At 33.8% G+C, this 21,925-nt stretch overlaps 1 protein-coding gene and 1 pseudogene across 2 annotated transcripts; one reads left to right on the top strand and one right to left on the bottom strand.

Annotated features, from left to right (window-relative positions):
• Positions 1-4,753: 4,753 nt before the first annotated feature.
• On the bottom strand, positions 4,754-14,233 carry LOC149799664 (uncharacterized). The gene is made up of 5 exons (XM_089958248.1): positions 14,175-14,233; positions 8,657-8,898; positions 6,386-6,592; positions 5,723-5,927; positions 4,754-5,154 (listed from the first exon to the last, which is right to left on the bottom strand). Exons 1-5 carry the CDS (start codon positions 14,231-14,233, stop codon positions 5,004-5,006), a joined length of 864 nt encoding a protein of 287 aa, XP_089814374.1. The 3' UTR covers positions 4,754-5,003.
• A 3,796-nt stretch (positions 14,234-18,029) lies between these two features.
• LOC149799663 (uncharacterized) lies at positions 18,030-19,499 on the top strand (annotated as a pseudogene). Its single transcript, XR_016421093.1, has 3 exons — positions 18,030-18,317; positions 18,574-18,750; positions 19,007-19,499. The product of XR_016421093.1 is annotated as an uncharacterized LOC149799663 (transcript).
• Positions 19,500-21,925: the final 2,426 nt, after the last annotated feature.

The following is a 21,925-nucleotide window of genomic DNA, read 5'->3' as shown; positions in this document are numbered from 1 at the left end:
AATATGTATTTTAGAGTATCTAAACTATTTTATTGCTTCCATGGCCCTATGTTGTACTTTTCCTAATCTGTTTAATCTGTATTTTAGAATATTTTGAACTATTTTTTTATTGTTTCCATGTTCTTATGTTGAACTTTTCTTAATCTGTATTTTAGAGCATTTAAACTTTTTCTTTGCTTCTATGGCCCTATGTTGTACTTTCTAACCATCACCTGTAACTTCCAGTGTAGACGTACTGTGATATTCTATCTAAAAAGTGCCCATGTACTGTGACATCTGATCTAAAAGATGCCCATATACTGTGACATTTGATCTAAAACGTGCCAATATACTGTGATATTTGATCTAAAAAGTGCCAATATACATGTACTGTGATATTTGATCCAAAAAGTGCCCATATACTGTGATATTCAATGTGAAAAGTGCCCATGATTTTAAAATTTCTTTTTAGGCAAATATTTTATAAGTACATTATAGTTCTTATGTGTACCACCAACCACTATATTAGGCTGTGTTAAGAACAGAATAGGCACTCATTAGAAATGTTTAATGGTGAATTTAATTCTTCCTTTAATTTGTGTTGGCTCTCAACTTTCTCCTATTTAATGATTATTATCAGTGTGAAATACTTGATGCTAGATCACTGATCAAGAACAAAGTACACCCCAATACAGCTGGCCAGGGTTGACCTGGGCAGATAACAAAACCATAACTCTTTGATTATGAGTTCAGTACTCTACCAACTGAGTTACCATGGTTACCACACACAGAAAAGGGCCTTGGTCTCTATAGCTTGCTCAGCAGGAACCTAAATAGAAGAACTTTTGTTCAAAAACCAGTTAAGTGTCGTATTGACTGTGACAAGGTTCACTCAGTGATGTGTTTCCATCTTTCAAACTTCACTCTGTTACCAGATTAGCTTGAAATCCAACAAAGCTTTATAAAAGTAATTACTACAAAATCCCAAGTAAGGTTCTTAATGAACTAGAATTAATTATACAAAATTATTCAAGTTATACTCACTGACTACTTCCACCAAGGACATTTATAACAATGTCTCTACTTCTGCTCAATAAAAGGTCATGACAGAAAACTCTATGCCAAGTCCCTGAACTTAACATATTCCATCATGTCCTAAAGTCTGTCATTCTAGTAGATAATGGTGCTGATACTCCACTGATTAATATTCTAATTGTATGTTTATCTATCGTGATTGTGTATAAAAGGCTTGTTTTTTTTCAATCTAATTTGCTGTCAGAATCTCACTTTTAATCAATCATTTCCTGCTGACTGGAATTAATTCATTTGAATGCAAATGCCTTTGCAAACACTTTAGAATCATACCATACATATTTCTTAGTAAAGGAGTACCTTACATCATTGCCTATAAGTTTGGTCCAACTACATTAACAACATAGACAAGCATCTGCCATCACATTATGTGATGGCAGATCAGGGTCTATGTTCTTTGTCCTGCCTACTAAAGCTAACTAACTGCACAGATCCAAATCTGTTGGCACATTATGTTATGATGGCAGATTTGGATCTGTGCAGTTTTTAGCAGCACTTGACTTATAAGAGAGTACATGTAGTACTTGATTCATTTAAAATCTGTCCACACAAAGCGAAATAATATCTGCACATTCAACAAGGAATCTGTATCACATTATTAAATCCTTTTTTGTCCCTTACATTTCATCAGCTATGACTCCGTATTATCCATTCCCACCTGATCCAGCAAGTAGCAACTAGTTTGGGGCACATTTTGTTAATGTTTTCAGACAGCAAAATATCACATGACTGTAACATGTGATCATTTAAGACCATGTGACATGATCTGCAAATGAATTTAAGTTAGGAAATCAAGCCAACACAGCTTGCAGTAACATTTGTAAATTACTACGTGAAGTGTTTTTGAACAGCTTTTCATAAAACTATGAAAAAATCCTCCACACAGTATGTTATAACAAGATGCCAAAATCGTCCTGTGATTTGCAACCTAACTTACAATGACCTTTAAAAAATCAAATATAACTTAGAGCAGTTGGCCAAATAATAAAGGTAAGATGGATCCTACTGGTCCATTTTGGTCAAATTCTTTTTAAGATTTGTGAGAAAATGTAACGTCAAGACTGTTTAAACTATTTTTTGTAACAGTGGCAATATCTTAAATGGAATCTACAACATTTCTAAAAAATGAAAGAACTTTATGCCAGAATAAATGGTTTTTGCTAAATCTCATCAAATTCGGCTGAACACTTTTGAGAATTATCTTTATCAAGGTTTTCTACATTTAGTAATGGCCACCATATTTAATGATGAAATGAGATTAAATTTGACACGTATTCATGAAAGAGTAAAGTTTTTTTTTATTCCCTGCCAAAATTTTGGTTTTCATCAGAAGCTGGACATAGCAAATGTCTGACAATGAACAATGCAAGCAGGGCTATGACATAAACTCACTAAATCACATGACTAAGTCAGCAGAAAACACAAATTCAAGATGATTTTGATAGAAAAAATATTTAATATGGGATCAGTGTAACTAAACACACCACTTATAAATGACTTGCTGGGTCATAACATTGGCCCGAATTCTTGGATAATCCTCTGGTTTTGCCCTTGAGTTCTGAATATTGAGCTGTGTTCATTTTGCAAACTGTGACTGGTCTACGTTATTTTTCTTTATATCATTAATAAATATTTTATATGCTCTCAGACCAGCCTTCCATGCATACCAGCATTAAATGTAAATCACCTACAATGAAGGCTGGGACAAATACAAAAGAAAATCAAATAAGTGAAACTTGATTGTAAAGCAGTAGAACATCTCATTGTGACAATCTCCAAAATAAAAACACCTCCTTATTATGACCTCATTTTTACTGGACCCATTCGCATCTCCTGGTGACCATCCCCAACATAAAAACACTCCCTTATTCCAACATCATTTTGGGCTGGACCCATTCACATCTTGTGACCAATTGCAAAATATAAACACTCCCTTATTCCAGCATCAATTTGGCTGGACCCATTCACATCTCCTTGTGACCATCCCTAAAATAAAAACACTCCCTTATTCCAACATCATTTTTGGCTGGACCCATTTCACATCATAAAATTCCAACTGTAACCTACATATACAACAACAGGCCACTCTTCCACAGTTCTATCAGTGGTATCAACTAGAAGTTTTCACATAGTCTATTTAGGTGTATTAAACCAAAATATTACAACTTTATAAAATTTTGTTCATAGATTTGATTGATCAAATTGATGAGATAAGGAGGTATAATATCTTTCAGAAATGATTGTTAGCATCTAAGTCTTTCACCATCAAAAATTCTTTCTATGGCCTTTTGCCATTAAATTTTTTTCCAAGGCCTTTTGCCATTAAAATTTTTTTCAAGGCCTTTGCCATTAAAAGTGTTTTCTAAGGCTTTCACCATCAAAAATGTTTGTTATCTCAGGCCTTTGCCATTTCAAATGCTTGTAAGCATCTAAGGCTTTCACCATCAAAAATGTTTGTCAGTATCTAAGGTTTTTGCCATCAAAAATGTTTGTTATCTCAGGCCATTGTCATTTAAAATGCTAGTAAGCATCAAATGGTTTCACCATCAAGAATGTTTGTTATCTCATTTCTTTGTCATTTAAAATGTTTGTCAGTGTCTAAGGCTTTCTCCATCAAAAATGCTTGTAAGCATCTAAGACTTTCACCATCACGAATATTTGTTATCTCTGGCCTTTGCTATTTAAAATGCTTGTAAGCATCTAAGACTTTCACCATCACAAATATTTGTTATCTCTGGCCTTTGCTATTTAAAATGCTTGTAAGCATCTAAGGATTTTACCATCACAAATATTTGTTATCTCTGGTCTTTGCTATTTAAAATGTTTGTAAGCATCAAAGGCTTTCTCCATCAAAAATGTTTGTTATCTCAGGAATTTGCCATTTAAAATGTTTGTCAGCATCTCAGGCTTTCACCATCACAAATATTTGTTATCTCAGGCCTTTGCCATTTAAAATGCTTGTAAGCATTAAAGGCTTTCACCATCAAAAATGTTTGTTATCTCACACCTTTGCCATTTAAAATGTTTGTCAGCATCTAAGGCTTTTGCCATCACAATATTTGTTATCTCAGGCCTTTGCCATTTAATAATGCTTGCAAGCATCTAAGGCTTTTACCATCAAGAAAAGCTAATGTAAAGAAATATTGATATTGAAAGTAAGCATGGTATGACCTTGACAACACATATGCTTTTTACAAAATTTAGGTTATTAGACAACATTAATTTTAGATAAACTGAGACAAAGACATAGACACAGATATAGACATAACCATAGACAGGTACAGACATAGACACATACACAGACATAGACACATACATAGACATAACCATAGACACAGATACAGACATAGACATAGACATAAACACAGACACAGATATAGACATAGACATACAGACATAGGCACAGACACAGACATCAATACAGACATAGACACAGACATAGACAGAGATACAGACATAGGCATAGAAACAGACATAGACACAGACACAGACATAGACACAGATAAAAACAGAGACACAAAGACAGAGACTCAAATTTTATTTAAAACCAGTCTGTAGTTACAAAAAAAGAAATATTAGCTAACTGGAGCAATATTACCAATTATAAACAATGAAATAGCAATTAACTTTAACATACATACATATATACATACATAAACACATACATGCATGCATGCTGTTGTTGTTGTTGTGGGGTTTAACGCCATTTTTCAGCACACGATAGGCTATACATGGCGGCCAGTATTAATGGTGGAGGAAGAACCCAGGAAAACCCAGGAAAGAACCACCAACCCACGAGAAGCTACTGGCAAGCTTTCTCACATACCCATGCATACATACACACACACACACACACACACACACACACACACACTCTCTCTGAATCAGAATAATTTAATGACTACACAATTCTGCTAGTTTTCTTTTTCTTGTTATTCAGCTCCGTTGACATCAATATAGCAAGGCTTGGAAAAACTGCTAGATACCAAAGAATTAATGGCAGAAACTGTTGATGCTGCATCTGCACAGATGCCAAGAAGGATGATTTCATAATTCAGTACATTCACATGAAATAGAACTTCTCTGAAAATAAAATTATAAATAAACCAACTCTTAATATTTAAATTTATGTAACTTCACAAAATTATAAATAATGTGGTAATCATATACTTTAATAGTTTCTAAAAAATAAAGATGATACTGTCACATTGCACATGTAATTCAAGTACCGAAATTTTTTATCAAACTTTGGGAAACGATTATCTAAACATATTTTCAGTTTGTTTAGCTGGCAGAAAAATCTTGTCAAGATAACATAATCTAATTAACAAATGCCTTGCTGGCAAATGTTTTACATCACAATATAATAAACCTGAATAATAAAGACCGTAGCTTCATATTTCCATTTTAATTTTATGAGCTATTCAATGCTGCTTTAGTCAATATTACAGTCCTAACATGGTGATATTGTCTCATTTAACCAGACTCTTGTGTGGCTCCGTGTGAGTTATGTAATATCAGTGTCTGTTTAAATGCTTAATTGATGCCTGTTACCTTGAGACAGGAACAGACAAAGTGTTGCACTGTAAATTTCATTTCCAGAATTTGTACATTTAAGTTTACTTTCATTGAATCTGACTGAATGTCTTACATGGGTTTCCAATTTTCCCCAGGTTCTGTGGGTTTCATCTTGCACAGTTTTAAATAGAATAGAGATGGACAGACATAAGCAAGAAGCGTTGTTGTGGATCCACCAACCAGAGACAAAATAGCACCAAAATGTGGGACTGTTTCTGCCACGAATAGTACACATATTACCACTGAAGTTCTTGAGATTATTCTCTTGTACGTGAATGCTGTAAAAACAAAGAAATCATGCACAGATAATGATGAAATACTAATAGATTATTCAGAAAAGTGAACACCTATTTAAGCAAAAACCACTAACAAGTTACTAGACAGATTTGAAACTGGTGCTTTAGAAACTGAAGGATGTTAATTCATACTGTTTAACTAACTGCCATTCATTTTACTGATTGCTTTAAAAATAATGTTGTTTGTGGAAAATTGTTCACATTTAGCTGCTTGAACTTTCTGTGATTTAGGTTTCTCAGAGCCTGGAATATGAGTGCCAACAGAAATTTGGAAGCATAGTTAAGGATACTTTTGATTAAATGTTTAAATATGGTGCTTTTCCACTTCTCTACTGGATAAATTTCAATTATTTTTGAGACAATATAACAAGCATAATAAAGACATTCTTGTAAGGAAAGCCCAGTCAGTGAAATAATATCAGAGATATAACAATACTTACTTTCAGGTATCTTGACCAAATGCTCCACTTCCTGACAGAATGGGTTGATGACGATGATAAACCCAAGCAGCAGATGGACGGTAATCAAAATCTGCACGATGTATTTCAGATACCCACTTGAGACCACATTTAGTACACTGTCCTGCACCAATTGGCCATACACAAAGTAACCCGCCAAGGAGACAGGCAAGTACATGGCCAATACAACTAGAATGGAAAAGACCAACTACAGCAAATTCACTATAACAAGGCAAGCACAAACATTTGACTGCATTATTGTGGAAGATTTGTTGTTTTAGGTTTTCTTTTAGATATCTTTGCTCCATGAAAAGTGATCACCATCGTTTAAATGCGAGGAAGAAAGATAATGCTACCACATTATTCCATGGTTGGTCATATTAACAGTAAAAGTTAATGTACCGAAACCACAAATAACTGAACTGATCTCTCATTCTTGTCTCTATCTATGATACAAAAAGGGCTATCATTAAAATAGCCAAACTCAATGTGTGTGCCTTGGGCAGATCTGATAAATGAAATTATGCCATATTTGGAAGGACGCATACAATGTATAAATTACTTACAAGTTATCATTTGTTAAACTAGATGCTTGCTATCACAAAATGTACTAACAATTTCAGGTAGACTTGAAAAATATGTCTGAAAATTATTCATTTCTCTTAATAAATTTGCACAACAAAGTTTCAAAATATATACTGCTAAACTAATGTTTATTTATGGGGTTGAAACAAACTTTAAAACTTAAATGTTAAAGAAAATATATTATTTAAAGATAACCTCAAATATCAAATAAATATGTTTATCATACTGCATTTTAATTATTTTTTTCTATTTTATCTTCATTTTGAGTTAAATGTCATGCCTATAAATCAAACTTTGCACACTGGTCTAAGTTTCATTCTTAGCTAATAAAAGTAAAGCAATATAACTGAAGTCCTTTGAGACTGATAGCTAATAAAAATGATGCTGTATAACTAAAGTCCTTTGAGACTTATAGCTAATAAAATGATGCTGTATAACTAAAGTCCTTTGAGACTTATAGCTAATAAAAATGATGCTGTATAACTAAAGTCCTTTGAGACTTATGGCTAATAAAATGATGCTGTATAACTAAAATCCTTTTGAGACTTTTAGCTAATAAAAATAAAGCAATATAACTAAAGTCCTTTGAGACTTATAGCTAATAAAAATGATGCTGTATAACTAAAGTCCTTTGAGACTCGTAGCTAATAAAATGATGCTGTATAACTAAAGTCCTTTGAGACTTATAGCTAATAAAATGATGCTGTATAACTAAAGTCCTTTGAGACTTAAAGCTAATAAAATAATGCTGTATAACTAAAGTCCTTTTGAGACTTTTAGCTAATAAAAATAAAGCAATATAACTAAAGTCCTTTGAGACTTATAGCTAATAAAAATGATGCTGTATAACTAAAGTCCTTTGAGACTTATAGCTAATAAAATGATGCTGTATAACTAAAGTCCTTTGAGACTCGTAGCTAATAAAAATGATGCTGTATAACTAGTCCTTTGAGACTTATAGCTAATAAATTGATGCTGTATAACTCAAGTCCTTTTGAGACTTTTAGCTAATAAAAATAAAGCAATATAACTAAAGTCCTTTGAGACTGATAGCTAATAAAAATAAAGCAATATAACTAAAGTCCTTTGAGACTTATAGCTAATAAAAATGATGCTGTATAACTAAAGTCCTTTGAGACTTATAGCTAATAAAATGATGCTGTATAACTAAAGTCCTTTGAGACTTATAGCTAATAAAAATGATGCTGTATAACTAAAGTCCTTTGAGACTTATAGCTAATAAAAATGATGCTGTATAACTAAAGTCCTTTGAGACTTATAGTTAATAAAATGATGCTGTATAACTAAAGTCCTTTGAGACTTATAGTTAATAAAATGATGCTGTATAACTAAAGTCCTTTGAGACTTATAGCTAATAAAAATGATGATGTATAACTAAAGTCCTTTGAGACTTATAGTTAATAAAAACAAAGCAATATAACTAAAGTCCTTTGAGACTTATAGCTAATAAAAATGATGCTGTATAACTAAAGTCTTTTGAGACTGATAGCTAATAAAAATGATGCTGTATAACTAAAGTCCTTTGAGACTTATAGCTAATAAAAATGATACTGTATAACTAAAGTCTTTTGAGACTGATAGCTAATAAAAATGATGCTGTATAACTAAAGTCTTTTGACACTGATAGCTGACAATCAAGATTCTTACTAAGATAGCCAAGAAGAACTGCCCTTCCAAAGTGTTTCAGATTCCTCATGTCGGTTTGAAATGTTGGGAAGGCAGGATGGCCACCAAACCCAAAGCAGATGACACCAAATACAGTGAAGAATGACAGGAAGTCAGGATTGCTATGTTCTATAGTGGGGTAGTTTGGATTGTCTTTTATCATGTTTGCTAACAATATGACACAGGCCACAGCAGTTGCACATGTTGCTCCCACTGCAACAAACCTACAAAGATAGGTTTAATTATACATGTATTTAGAAAATGGTCAATATTTACTGAGGTTGGTGCTGAAGGAATAAGGTTAGGTGCAAAACAATTTGTAGGATATGCAGCCATGTTTCAGAATAGGGCACAATATTTTGTATAAAAAGGTGGGGAAAAGGTTAAATTTACATGCTCTGTATTAAGAATGATCAAACAATTATCCTGATTCTCCTGCCAGAATCCCAGTAAAATCTGACTTCTCCTCTAATTTATTCAATCCATTAATGCTTAAATATAAATATTGTAAACATTAGAGAATAAAATTCATCATATATAATTAGCATAGTTAATTTTCAATAGTGGAAGGTAAAAACATGTATCACGCACACACACACACACACACACATACATACACACATATTTTGTTACTCAATACTCACCTACATATTTTGTTACTCAGTACTCACCTACAAATTGGATTTGACTGAAAACAATATCAACTCGGGTCTTCCATTACATAATACATTGGGAAATCATGGTCTATGTTGTTTGTTATTTATCCTAACAAACAGCATACATACACACTAATTTAATTACAGTATACACATGACTACAAGTTGAATCCAACTTGGAAAAACATAGACCCATATCTGCTGGCACAGTATGCAGTTTGGAGCTGAATCTGACTTATGCATGAGTATATATAGTATGTCAAATCATGTCCCTTGTATTTATTATCTCCTGCCAATTTTTTAAAAAAAATTTATACTAAGATTTTTCTTTTGGTCCAAGAGGTCTTAATATTAATGAGTTTGTACTTTTCTTATCTTCGATAGGAAAGAACAGAATCATATTGATCAGGATAAATGTTTTGAAAGATTCTTCAGTACTAAATCTGCAACATTTTGAGTAAATCATATTGCTCTCACAACAAGGCTGAATTATTAGCAAGTGATTATCATTTGATATATAACCCATTTGCCCAATTGTGCTGGATTGACAAGCCTCAAGGGTCTGTCTGTTGTTTATTAAAAAGTGTTACATTTATAAAGTTTATTTCCATGGAGTGGTCCAAAACACAAACAGTGTATTCCTGTTCCAATGGTTTCACTGAATGCATATAAGATGATTAGAACCATATTTTGTTTTATCAGATTCTGCAAAAAATTATTTGGCTAGTTTGTTAGATAACTTCATATGATTCGAAATCATCTCGTAATTTAATTATATCTGATGTGCAGCTTTAATATTTTCTCTTAATGCACACAGATCTCTATCCTGTGAATTTATTTTCTGAAAACAAGACAAAGCAATCAAGAGGACAACTGTAATTAAAATTTGTTAACAGGCTAATTTACATACTTGACAAAAATCAATAAATGGACAAATACAGACTGATTCAGAAATTTGTATTCAATCAAATTAAGAGCAAAACAAATATCACATGGCCAGTATAAAAACTAAGTAATATTTGTGATTCTAAAATGCAGCCTTGAAATTACAGAACGAAAATTATGTCTAATTTCTTATTAAAGGATTCACAACTTTTCCAAGGACTGAAAGATGGTGTTGCTAAATGTGCTTTGATGAAGTTCATTAAAATGATAATATGTACTATTATTGTGTATTATCAAAAGCGGTGTTCATTCTTGTGAATTCAAAATCTACATATAATTTGCAATTTAAAAAATATATAAATGTTCAAATTAAATACCATGCCATATGTGCATGCACATTTTTGCATTCAAATTAAACCTTTTTTAAAACTGGATAGTGCACTTAGCAATAAAATAATCACCCAGTCATTCAGTATAACAATAACCAAGTCATGCAATATGCAATATAGCAATCACCCAGTCATACAGTATAGCAATCACATCAAGCAATAAAACAATCAAGTATTTTGTTACAATTTCATCTTTACAAAAAAGCCTTTGCCAAAGTCTTCTTGATCAGTGTACTGGTGGACTGAAATATGCTTAAACATTCATAACTATAACAAAATTTAATTCTGCCATCTGTAATAAATGTAAAACAGGAACATTTAACAAAATGAATAAACTTTTCTCCATTTTTAGAAACAGAGAGAAATGATGGAATGAATTCATTCTTAACTGATATTGACAGCCTACATCAAACATCCTGTTGTTTATACTCTAGAAATGGGACCCCGAGTTGTCTAAAGCGCTCTCCATTATGGATCACTGCCATCTCACCTCTGTCAGTGTGGGTTCGAGTCCAGGATTCGGCCAATGTGAGTATGTGAGAAAGCTTGCCAGTAGCTTCTCGTGGGTCGGTGGTTCTTCTTGGGGTATTCCCGGGTTCTTCCTCCACCATTAATACTGGCCGCCATGAATAGCCTATCGTGTGCTGAAAAATGGCGTTAAACACCACAACAACAACAACAATATTCTGAAAGTTAAATGGCAATTCCTAAAAGAACCATTTTTGTCAGCTACAAAATTTTAAAAAGGCTGTCATTAAAATGTAAACATTTTTACCAGTAGCTTCCACAGCTTCAACAGTGATTTCAGCACTTAGGATGGAATGAAAGACAATAAGATTATGCTGAAGTGGATTATCATTGATAAAGTGTGTGAACAATTAACTGCTTTTCCAGTGTTTAAAATCAGAGTGGCTGGCAATATTTTCTTAATCGGAGTGATGGGTAATTTTTTCTTTCTTAATTGATTATCTACAAACAATGAGTGGAAATTTGAAAATACTTGAATCAAACAGTGTCAGTATCTTTTATTGACTTTAAAGAAACCACTCTGTTCACATTAAACTGAAGATTAGGAATAAAGTAATCAGTCCAATATTTATTAAGCATATTATGGAATGAAGCCAACAGTACTTGAATGAATTATTAAGTATGAATCTATCAGTTAATTTGACAGAACCAACCAGTCAATTTTACAATGAAAGAAACACAAAAATACAACAGACAAACTGTCTACTGATTGTGACAAAACCTTCAATAATGAGCAATACTACCTCTGTTTCATTCAGAAAACATATCAAGTTAAATATATGATTGGCAAATATCTCCCTACAAAACTGTCAACCTTGCTAATTTTACTTAAAACTGAAATTTCACTTCCAAAAATTAAATGAACACTTATGGTACTTTATAAAATGGATCAACTGAAAAATGTGTTTGCCATTTTAAGATGTGATGAACGTGTAGCATATAACAACGATTTCTTGAGATAAACATAACACTTCTATTCTTTTGATTTAATATTTTCTGCTTAACACCAAATTTCATTGGTAGGTTCTTGCCTCGTACAGCTTTCCAACCAATGACTGTACTTAATAAAACTTTCAGGGAATCAGATGGAGGCTGCAGATGCAGGCATTTCGAGGTATATGGTGTCACAGCCATTGGTTTTATTCCAGAACACTATGATAGCAGCTGGCTTTAACACAGTTTAATTTGATAATGTTACTGAAAATAACTCTTAACCACAACCATTGCAAATTCCCACTGCGGAAATGAAATGGAGAGGATTTTAGGGCCAATAATTCCACATCTAAACTCTAGGAAGATACATCAATCAATGGATATTAATAATACAATTTAACATTAAGTCTGAAATATTGGAAATAATGATTTTACTTCAACAGGGACTCTCAGCCTGAATTTTAAGTTGGGTTAAAATCTCTACATTCAAATACCAAAATCAAAACAATCAAAAATAGTGTATCATAGTTTGAGAGCAATGGTAAATAAGTCGCCCCCTGAAATGGGTATATTTCCTTAATGTTAATTAAGTAGAATTTCAAACTCAGCATGAATGCCTGAGTAAAATGTTCAACGGTGTGTGCCATCTTCACTGATTGTGTGTCTTATCCCATGAATCCCAACCAAAGCATCAAGAATATTGTGAAATCCCTATCTCCAATATGTCTGTCAGTTTCTAAGTCCCTCCTTTGTCAATCATGTCATCTCCTCCTACATGATCAGATTGTCACAAAGAAAACTTGGAAATATATTTGCAAATGTATCGGCCATTTGCAAAAAAGGTATTATTTTGGCACCACTGAAAAAAAGGAACCATTATTTAGATGTATAAACTATCAATCACACATTTTTTATACTATTTTTTAACAGAATTACTTTGAATCAATTTTATTTGTCAGATACCAATATTTATTGACTGAATGGTTGTTATAAAATATGAATTTAAAGATCTAAAATCAACTTTCATTTAGGAGAAAGAACATGAACCCTTCCTAAATTACTGGCAAAAATGTCATTTTTTTACAACAATGAAAACTGATACACATGAAAATAAATGGATTCACATCATTTAGTTCTATTTGTTTATTTTCCTTTTTAAAGTTTGATTATATGACAGAATGTATGCTAAAAAGTATATATAGCCATGATGGAGACATATTTTATGCTTTCAGAACTGCAAGAAAATTCCAGTGAATTCAGTTTATCCAGTGCCTTATAAAGATACGATTTCACCGTCAAATTACTTGAACATTGCATGAGAATCACCTGGAGAGCAGGTTTCATTAACATAAAAAGGCATTACTTCTTGACATAATTATAGATTCAAATACTCTGAACCTTGCATAAGGATCAGCTGGAAACTAGGGCTTCATTAATATGAAATGGCATCACTGCTAGATATGATTTCACTTAAAATGACCAGAACCCTGCACGAGGGTCAGATGGAAACTAGGTCTTCATAAATATGAATTGGCATTGCTTCTAAGTATGATTTCATTTTCAAATGACCTTAATATTGCATGAGATCAGCTGGAAACTAGGTGTTTATCAGTATGAAAAGGTATTGCTTCCAGTTATAATGTCACTTTTAAATGACATGAAACTTACATGTGGATCAGACAGAGAGCAGGTGTTCATCAATATGAAATGGCATTCCTTCTAAGTATGATGCCACTTCCAAATGACCTCAACCTTGCATAAGGTACAGATGGAAATTATTTCTTAAATTGCACTGCTTCTAAGTATGATGTCACTTCCAAATGTCCTCAACCTTGCATACGGGACAAATGGAAAGTGGGTCTTCATCAATATGCAATGGCATTTCTTCTAGATATGATTTCACATTCAAATTACCAACACAGCTGGAAGCAGGTGATTCATCAATATGAAATGGGCTTTACTTAATGATTCTACAGTCGATTCCATAACATGGTTATGGACCTATGACCATACAGAACTAGAGTACCATAAATGGTACACTGTACACCTGTCACGTGGTAAATAATAATATTGCAATTCATTTACTGAAAATCCTCTTTCATTTCTTACATGCTTGACCTTTTGGCTCTAAAATCAATAGATACTCTCCACATGAAAATGCAAGCCATCTTCAAAATAATGTCAAGGAATCAGACATTAACCTTAGTTACCGTGCTGAAGTCACTTTTCTTTATGTATTCTCAGTGTCTTTGGCATTTGTCCTACTACTTTTAACTTGTTTTCTCAAACAGCGATCTTCCTTGTCTCAAATGCAAGCCATCTACAAAACAAATTAGTCAAAGCATGTGATATCTAATTTAAGCAGTTTATTTAAATCATTTTGTATTGTTTCAGTTCATGTGACATTGACATTTTGATCCCATATGAATAGTTGTGTTCCTCGTCTCAAAAGCAATTTTGGCCTAGGTATATGATACAGATTTCAAGATGTCAGGCAGAAACCATATTTCTTCTTAGAGGTATTGTGACCTTGACCTTTTCACCCCAAAATCAACAGGTGTTTTCTTTGGTACCTGGATGTTTCGCCCCATGGACGTTTCGGCCCAAGACATTTCGCCCCGCTTCAATGGACATTTCGCCCCACATGGTACATGGACGTTTCGCCCCATGGACGTTTCGGCCCTTGGACGTTTCGCCCCACATTAAATAAAGTATGAACCCTCACTCGAGTACAGCCTGTCTCAGTATAATGGTAATGCGAGAAACGACACACATCATCAATCATACAAAACAATATGGTTTATTTGTCGTTTAAATATAATACACTATTTATTCACCCAAATTCTAAACTAAATTTAAAATAAAAACCGGACTAGGATTAACAACCCTATATATTATATACACTAGGGAAATACATAAATACCCCGACAAAATTTTGAATTTTTTTGTTCAGAAATCTTTTATAAAGCAAACAAATCTCATACCTTTGGGGAAAACATACACATATAAAACAACTTTATTTTTTTTATAAGTAGGGGCGTATGTATCTGGTGCCATAAAGAAAACAAATGTTCTGGCGTTCACTATTGCTCCCAGCAAGTGTTAATATGACTTAATTACATCCAGGTAACTTCTTTGATCTTCATATTTAAATAATCTACTAAATGTGATATCAAGGTAATTAAGCTGCAGCCAGAGTTTTGAGTAAGTCGTGTAAGCTTTTATGAAAAGGAAATTACTATTTAGCACATATGGTATGGCGTTCACTAATAACAAAAAATAAACAACGTTTGATCTTAGTATATCAAGTGCATTGTCCGACAGATAGTTTGGTATATAAGCTCGTGCACGTGTTTGCATTGAAATTTATCAGTGGCTCTATAAATTGCAGTCTTTCTTTTTCTTGGTACTAGTTGTTTTAATATCACGTAAATCAATAGATCGAACAATGTCTTCGTGCATTTACTGCAGAAAACCAGTTACCCGTCGTCAGCAAGCCATAGATTGCGATAGTTGCGGCCTATGGCAACACAGAACATGTGGAAATACTGGTAAGTTTATTTATTTATTTATTTCTACATCATATTACGATCATTCCGTAATTGATTGGGCATAACAAAATAAATACATTTTTTATATAATTTTATGTATCTAGTGACCCTTTCTCGCATGTTATTGTTCTTGTTTCAGTATATCAAATGTCTTTCAAAATAAATGTTATCATAAGACGTAGATAGAATTAACTAAATGATACTAAGAAATGGTTTCTATTTACAGGTTTATCAAGCTACAAGTATGGTCTCCTTAGACGTAAAAAGATATCTTTTCAGTTTGTGTGTGACCTGTGCAGTTCTAAACCTGAGGTAAGATTTCATTGCAAACAAAATATTTTAAGAATAAAGACATGTTACAGTAGCTGGTTCCCATTCGCATTCGATGTACTTAAGCTACGGTTAAATACAAATTGCGAACAAAACGTGGATCGCTGCCTACATTCTCCCTGTCACAAATGCTGGAAGATTAGTAAAAATAATTTTTCTTGTATCAAATATTTCGTTGTTTTTCTTGGGCTACACTTCGTTCCATTCTAGTAAGCGTTCTTATGTGTACTATTATAATTTTTTAATATTAATACTGTTTACAGGCAGATGGCTACGATATCGAAATGGACTTAAGCGGCATACCAAATACATCTGACAGATTTGAAATGTATGCCGGTACAGCACGGGAGCAGATGGAGAGCACGAGAAATTCGACGTCGATTTTTATCAATAAAGAGGATATTTCGACAAGGTGAATGTTATTTTATTTATTAGAATCGTACGGGTGCTTGCATACGTCTTTATGTTCAAATACCATATTCGGTATAGTTAAACTTGGTTTTCTCTATATTTGCTTGTATATTTTCAACATTTTCTGACAAGTTCAGACATATTTCTAATTACAGGCTGGATAGAATTCAACAAGTGAACGAGTTTATGGGCAACAATGATGCTGCATCAACACTTGCAGCCGATATGTCTTCATTTGACGTTGAGCGCCCACACAGATCTTTGACACCAGAAGAAGAAGAAGCGTAAGTTAAAAATCGAAGCGGACAAAAAAGCACAGAAAATCGCAACAATTTATTCCAGTAATATTGATGTTATAAATCGTGATAGAGTGTATCTTCTAATCAAATATTGATCATCTTTTACTGAATCTTGTTAAGTATCTTGTAAACATGTTATTTTACTGATGCATATTTTTTGTTCATGTAAAATAATCGTTTTTTGATAATCACGATTTTTCTCCTTTCTTTAGATCAGTTAGGAATGAAACTGTTTATGGAGAAGTGCCAGTGGATTCGGAGGATCGTATAACATTTGAGGTATTAGCCATATGATCCACTCGAGGAAAAAGGAAATTAATATCTAGTGCTGGATATAGTTTTGTTAAGCGTGAGCTGAAGAATGGAACCATCGAATGGCGTTGTAGCGTGCGTGGGAAGACTACGCAATGCCTAACAACCGTGCGACAGACAGAATCAGACTTTCTGCCAAGTCATCAGAGCCATAACCATACTGCCACTCCTGGGTTTTTAACAGCCGTCAAAATCAAAACCGAGGTATTTGGCATGAACATGATTAATCTGTCTAAATACTGGGTATATTCGTATATTCTATCAATATATTATCAACAGTATATAATGGTTAAATTGTAATCAATATACTTATAATTAATGTATGCTAATTCCAGAAATATCGCTTTATTATATACAGTAAAGATCGTCTTCCAAGCTTCTGCTATATTAAATAAGCATTTTTGATAAATTATACGCCGCTGCCAATAATGAACGACATTTCGTTATCCATCCATCCATCCATACAATGATCCGTCCTTACATACATACATACATACATACATACATACATGAATACATACATACAAACACAACATACATTAATACATACATACAAACACAACACACATTAATACATTGATCCGTACATATACTATATAAGGTTTTGTTTTCGTTTAGGCCAAGGCATTAGGGCAAGAGAATTTGTTTGAAACAGCCCATGCACTGGTTAATGAGGTTATAGACGTTCATGCAGAACCATTACAACCTGAGGCATCCAGGGTAGCGGAGACGAACCTAGTTAGAATGGTCAGGTCCGCAACCAGACCAGAAGATCCCAGAGATCTTACGTTTACTGTAAGTGAATGTTTTTTTCTGTATATAATATGTGGTTGCATTGTATATATATATATATATATATATATATATATATATATATATTAATTCCTACTCTACGTGTTATTTATTTATATTTATAAAATTCTGCGAAGTATTATCAAACATTCTCTTGAAGAAGCCAGTGATAGCTCTTCCCGTTCTGTTTCTTGTATCGTTATAACTCTCTCTCTCTCTCTCTCTCTCTCTCTCTCTCTCTATATATATATATATATATATATATATATATATTCCAGCTCGACGACGGATTTCTTAACTCGACCATCAGTGAACCGTTCTTTCGATTTGATGTCGTTGTTGGCAGGAAGCGTCACCTGATCTTTGCTACTAACAAACAGCTGGAGCTTCTCGGAATGGCCAAAACCTGGTATATTGATGGCACATTCAAATTGGTTAAGAAGCCATTTTATCAACTGCTATCTATACATGGATTTGTGAAATCTAGTGATGACTTAAAACAGATACCGCTGTGTTTTTGCATCATGTCAGGAAAGAAGAAGAGACATTACAAAAAGGTGTGTGTGTGTACTGAGGATGAGAGAAGATTATGATAATTACTTTAATATCATAATGTGTAAAATAATGAACAGTATTTTATCACAGAAAATATATTTTCAATTTATTTATCCTAAATATACACGTCCAGATCAAAAAGTGATTTAGAAATTCAGTAATCAAATTAATTATTGTACGAGCAAATAAAAGACACTAAACGATACTGAATAATCAGTATATCCATTAATAGTTTTACTTTTTCTCTTCCATTTTCAGGTTTTTCAGTCAATCAAGGACCTATTGCCTGAAACGAAAGTCCAGTCATTTGTTGTTGACTTCGAAAAGGGTCTTTGGCAAGGGATCAGAGCAACTTTTGAAACCCCGCAAATACATGGTTGCGCATTTCATTTTGGACAGGCCCTTTGGAGAAAGGTTTAGGAATTGGGATTACAGGTAAACACATTTCAGTCCACTCCATTGAGCTGCGATGTTAATATTCATTAGTCTAGTTACGATGTCTTTAAACTTTGGATAGCTAGTTCAAAACAATTTTCGAAATGCTGAAAATCACTTATAACTCAACAATTTTTTGGGAAATTCAATATCTTGAGAAGTCAAAATCTAAATTATTTACGAAAATGTATAAATCTGTTCATCCCAATTCCTTTTTTTAATTAAAAAATAATTGTATTTTCGTTTCCAATTCTAGCGGGTCTATCAGGAACACGACAGTATGTACAAACTTCTGCGAAAGGTTTTCGCGCTCCCCCTATTACCAGCAGACGACATACCACCGTCATTTGCAGAATTACAACGAAGAGTTGATCCAGAGGCAGTGAATTTGCAGTCGATATGTGGAAGACACCTGGATTCACAATGACATATGGACTGTTGACTCCTGGTCAGTTTATGGCAGAAGCATCCGAACCAATAATGATGTGGAAGGGTGGCATAATCGTATGAACAGGAGAGCAAGAAAGGGAAATTTGCCTTTCTATCTCCTCATAACTTTATTTTATAAGGAAGCCAGAGAAGTTGGATCTGTAGTTCGTCTGTTGCAAGAGGGGAAGATAAGACATCAAAAGAAACAGACAGCAAAAGTTCAGGGTCGCCTTATCAAGTTATGGGAGAAGTATGGAAACCACCAAATCAGCACGAACCCCTTGCTTAAATGCTGTGCCAGATTGTATGGTCCGACATAGCAACAGTAAAGCTGGACGGAGTATTGTTTTCCAAAACTGGACATATTTTACACGTGCCTTGTGCGTTGTCCATATGTTGAAAACATTATACTTCAGTAGAGATAATATGTATATTTGTATTTCAGTTTCGTATAGCAGTAGCTGATGTTTTACTTGCATGCATTAAAAAAGAAATCATAGTTACTGTTTAGAAGTATACTTTTGCACATCATAATTTGACACCTATACCTTGTCATGAGATGTAATTTTGATTAGTGATGTGTTTTGATTTAAAAATGCAAATACATGTTTCATATTTCAAAAATATAAATGTCTGAAACCATTTTTATATCTCTTTATTGTTAATTACAATTAACATTCCTCGCCCCTCCTCCTGTCTTTTCATTGCTCGCGATATGTCGGGCTATTCTGTGCACAGCTTTGAAAAGATGTAATGTATAACGATCGGGCTATAGAAATGAAATACATTAATTTGGACTGTTTCTGTCAGCAGTTCAGTCGAGTAATTAGGACCCGATTTATAGCTAGTTTTACAAAATTCAAAGTAACAATGCCAATAAATGGCAGGAGATAAAAAGTCAATTAACCCGAGCTGAATTGAAATAGGACAGAGATATTTGCATACCAATGGATGTACATCATAACATAGTACTCACTGCCATGTACCATTGTATAAAAATGTTTCTCATAAACTTAACCAAGATTTTCAAATTACCATGACCTTGCATTAGCATAAGAAGGATGAGTATGGGTGGATTGATGTAAACGGGTAAAGCTTCATGAGTCCAAACCCAAGTACAACAGCTATCCATTACTGGGTTTTAGACCAATGACAATGTTGTCAAACTTTAATGGTAAAACTTTACCAAGATGTTCAGATGACTTAGACACTACATATAATGAAGAGAGATGTCACAATACATTAATATTAAAGACCAGAGTAACCAGTTCAAATATGACAGATAAGTATTCTAGGAGAAACATAATTTACACACAAAAATGTATTTGTCCTTTGAATACATTCCACGATCACATTAACGTTAGGAGAATGGGTAATAGGAGGAGTCAATGCTGATATGTATACCTCTACCATGGTCACCCTCAAGGGAATAAGGATTACGCCCTGTATGAGAGCAAACCATACTCCTAGTGTCAGGCCAGCACAATTGATGGTCTTGTAAATTGTGACAACAATATATGGACAAGAGAAAAGAAAGCAAAAGAATTTTTCTTACTAAGTAAAACAACCAGATATTCTAGCAAAGTTGTTCTATGACCGTGGCAGGGCTGCGCTGATCAGACACCAGAATTTCTAACGTTTTGCACTAACTTTGTGGCGGCATGCCAGGCATTTTTGTTCACCTTATAAAATGGACAGTTGGTCATACTGACTGCCACAACACTGTTTTCTTGCAAGGACGACAGCTCAGTGCTAATCGACGATGAGAGAAAATGATGTATGCAGATAGCTTTTTGAAAATAAAGTCTTAGAGTTGCCCCATGTTTCATATTAATGAATTTGGCAGTCAAAGATTATATAACCTTTACTGACTTTGGAAGAAGACAGAAAGATGCCTACTTATCTTCCCGGTCAATTAAAGCTTTGACGTTATAGGCCTAGCTTGTAGTTGATGGGTTTCGACACTCTGAAATCAGCATAACTTTAACATTGCATTCGATATGCTCAGTTATTGGATCAGCATACGGCAAGACATCAAAATCATCCCCACATTAATTGTGGGGGTTATACTCATTGGGCATTCCGTCAACATCAAAATAAACCATCCTTGGGTCATGGATGAGGCTGTGCCATCATCCCTATGTACAGTTTGATCTCATCCCAAATGATAAGATATAAAAACTTGAGCCAAAAGTTGCATCAGCGACCAGGCAAATGACAACGTTTGCCTTGCTAATATAAAATGCTGTCTGTTCAGCTCGACTATCAGTCGGTCAGTCAGCTCAGTTCTTTTATCTTCCATATGCAACTGACTCAATACAGTGGTCAATGTGGGCATTGGACGCATCACTTTCATGTTGGAGGGACCCATCAAAGTGTCCCACACCACACTGACCTGTAACAACGTCTTCGGAAGAAAATTTAACATAATACATTCAATATCTCTGAATTTGCTGCATGTATCTCTTGTCCTTAGTCCTCATCGAAGAACCGTGGACCGTGTTTTTTCTGATCAGGATGTACACTGAAAGTCTTCACAAGCCCAAATAATCAATGCTTGTTAATGAATAAGCAAATCAGTATCGTTATTATTCATGAAAAACAAGCAATAATGGACACCAATGATATCATGTTGAAGAACAAGTTAACAAAAAACAACAAACATTAGGTTTGAAATACGATGTATGCCCTATGGCCTATCCAGCAAACGCTAAATACTGGTTAAAGAACCAAAACCTAGTGGTGG

Source organism: Sinohyriopsis cumingii, chromosome 5 (genome assembly GCF_028554795.1).
Source record: "Sinohyriopsis cumingii isolate HCF-2022 chromosome 5, ASM2855479v2, whole genome shotgun sequence".
Classification (NCBI taxonomy): Eukaryota; Metazoa; Mollusca; class Bivalvia; order Unionida; family Unionidae; genus Sinohyriopsis; species Sinohyriopsis cumingii.
Note: the sequence above shows the minus strand (reverse complement) of the source record. Positions and strands in the feature narration are given on the sequence as shown.

Bases quoted from the DNA above. Each gene is read 5' to 3' on its own strand.
- LOC149799664 (XM_089958248.1), bottom strand. From the start codon at position 14,233: ATGGCTTGCATTTTCATGTGGAGAGTATCTATTGATTTTAGAGCCAAA. The intron at 5,928-6,385 runs GTAAGTATTGTT...TTGTTTTTACAG, and splicing joins TTTGGTCAAGATACCTGAAA to CATTCACGTACAAGAGAATA. The intron at 5,155-5,722 runs GTAAGACATTCA...TTTTATTTTCAG, and splicing joins GGGGAAAATTGGAAACCCAT to AGAAGTTCTATTTCATGTGA.